Source organism: Camelina sativa, chromosome 14 (genome assembly GCF_000633955.1).
Source record: "Camelina sativa cultivar DH55 chromosome 14, Cs, whole genome shotgun sequence".
Taxonomy (NCBI): domain Eukaryota; kingdom Viridiplantae; phylum Streptophyta; class Magnoliopsida; order Brassicales; family Brassicaceae; genus Camelina; species Camelina sativa.
In genome coordinates this window covers 29,261,585-29,263,836 of record NC_025698.1, presented here as the reverse complement: position 1 = coordinate 29,263,836, position 2,252 = coordinate 29,261,585, and the positions used below count along the sequence as shown (strand labels likewise).

General features: G+C 38.3%; 2 protein-coding genes across 2 annotated transcripts in view; both read right to left on the bottom strand.

The window, feature by feature from the left end:
• LOC104742820 (putative RNA-binding protein YlmH) overlaps positions 1–1,535 on the bottom strand; it is a gene marked incomplete in the record, with an annotated part of 4,685 nt that extends 3,150 nt beyond the window's left edge. Inside the window, 1 exon segment of the mRNA XM_019235291.1 lies at positions 1,343–1,535. Coding sequence (XP_019090836.1) covers positions 1,343–1,487 — 145 coding nt within the window.
• Positions 1,770–2,252, bottom strand: part of LOC104742817 (proton pump-interactor 4-like) — a 3,172-nt gene continuing 2,689 nt past the window's right edge. The window contains exon 6 of the mRNA XM_010463869.1: positions 1,770–2,236. The gene's annotated coding sequence lies outside the window, so the exon portion shown is untranslated. The remainder of the gene's footprint in view (positions 2,237–2,252) is intronic.

Sequence of the window (2,252 nt, the reverse complement as noted above, 5' to 3'; positions counted from 1 at the left end):
GGATTAGCACTCATACCTTGGAGGTTCGTATTCAAGAGCAAGCAAAGGTATCTTCGTACAAGTTACACCAACATTTCCAACCTATGAATAAATTTTTATTTTACATCAGATGATCAGAGTACTGCAGAGCAAGGATTTAGTCAATGGATTATAAAGATTAGCCAGAAAAGTTTAAACCTTGTCGAGAGCGGATACAACAAAGTCAACTAGTTCAGGAACAATCAGGACCTGAGCTCCCTTTTCCTCCTTCAGTAATCATCAAAGTCATTTAGCCAAAGAAATGATGAAACAAGGAAAGATTTTGTAATGGAGCTGACAAGTGTTTGTTATATAGAATCAATCAAATGATGATACCTGAATTAAGATATCCCCAAGTTTCTCCCTGGAAATTCCTGTGCCAAGAATCGCGCCGAGGAAGTCACCGTGAGAACAAGGTTGAAACCCAAAATCCCCTGTGATACTATGAGTTGAAAAACACACTCAGATTTAGAGACAAGAAACAAAACTCAAGAAGAGAACACTACCATTCAAGACTTGTTACCTTAAAGCTGCAACTATATCTGGATCACTTGTTAATACATCAGGATGTCCAATAGAGATCCTACACCGTTCAGCCTAAGAGACAAAAGACAGATTCCACCTCAGCTTATGCTAACATATTTCAGAGGAAGCTTTTCGTTCAAAGATGAAAACAAACCTCAGGGTAACCTCCTTGAGCAACTATCTTAACATCAACAAATTTCCCCAATACTGAAACTGATTCTTTAACAATAGGTGGTGTGAGAAAATCTGTGTGCAGAACTTCTCTTCTTGATGCTGCACGTCTCGCCTATAAACAATCACACCATTGAGATACACTGAGATTGAAGACGTATCCTCAGAGAAACAGAGAATTAAGGTAGAGAACAATGGAGAATAATACCATTTCAAGAATTTGCTTAACTTCTTTAGCAACAGCTTGGTCTCCAACTCCTTTGAGGAGGAAATCTACATCTCCCTTTATTGCTTCTGCAACGTGACATCTTCTCAAAGCTGCAATTTTGTTTTGGACATTTCATCAGACCCGGAAAAAAAAAACAAAACTTTAGTGAAGTCTCATACAGTTAGTTTGATTGTAAGCTTCACTCTCTAAAATTAAGAAAGTTCAACTAAGAGAACACGTAAAGACAAGTTCATGCCCTAATCTCTAAATTCCCAATTAAAAAGTTGCAAAATTTAATCAAGAAGAATCAATTGAAGATGTTCTTAGTCAAATAAGTTCGATGGTGAATCCAAAATCATCACTAATTTCAGACGAACACAAAGTACTAAACAAAACCAAGATAAGTAATGGGGAATGAACCTGAATGTCGGAGAGGAAACGAAGCAGGAGTGGAGAGATTTGTGATAAGGGTTTTGTGATTTGTGCGAAGTTGAGAAGAAGCTGCTACTGGCCGGAAAGCTTGTCTCAAGATGACCCATGGAGGAGCCAAGCTCGTGACAGCCATAGCTGTTCTCGTCGTCTCTGCTTAAGGAGAAGCCTCTAAGTCTATTAGAAGGTTTCTTGTTACCTAATAGAAACTCGGACACCTCACTCTGGGCCAGAAGGTTTGTCATAGCAAATAGCAATGAGGCATAGTAGCAAAGCCTCTGGGAACTTTGGTAACTTCTTGTTCTGTTACATGACTGAGAGGGTGATTCTTTAAGCATTTTGGAAGGCGTTATGTTTTTTTTTGTTTTTAGCTTTGTCAAGATTTTCCAATCACATTTGAAGACGAGAGACTTTTGACTGTAATAAATTGGTTAGAACACAAGTTTTGTTTATGTAAAAATAGTATAAAAAAAAATCAAGAGGTCTCTCTTCCATGTACACACATTCTAAAGCTACTACACAAGACTAAGAGGATGCTTTTTGGTTTCTACAACTCAACTAACAGTAACTTCGTTTGCAGTCATTGTCAAGACATTTGCATCCATGGAGAGATTTCCGAGGTCCCAAAGTTGTTCCGATCAAACATCTTGACCTGATCCTTGTGTGCCAGAGCTTTTTCAGAGTGACTAGGTCATGCTGTGTTCGACTGAATCAGCTTTGAGATGTCAAACATATTTCACCGTGGAGGTGAATGTCTCTACGACTCTGAAAACGACTGTTCAAGATCGACTATGACATTATTGCCAATGTCATTTGCTTCTAAACTAATTATAAACCTTGAACCTGTTTGCTCATCACTTAACTCTCTAAAAGACCTTTGTTAATCTTCTTCCCCTCATCC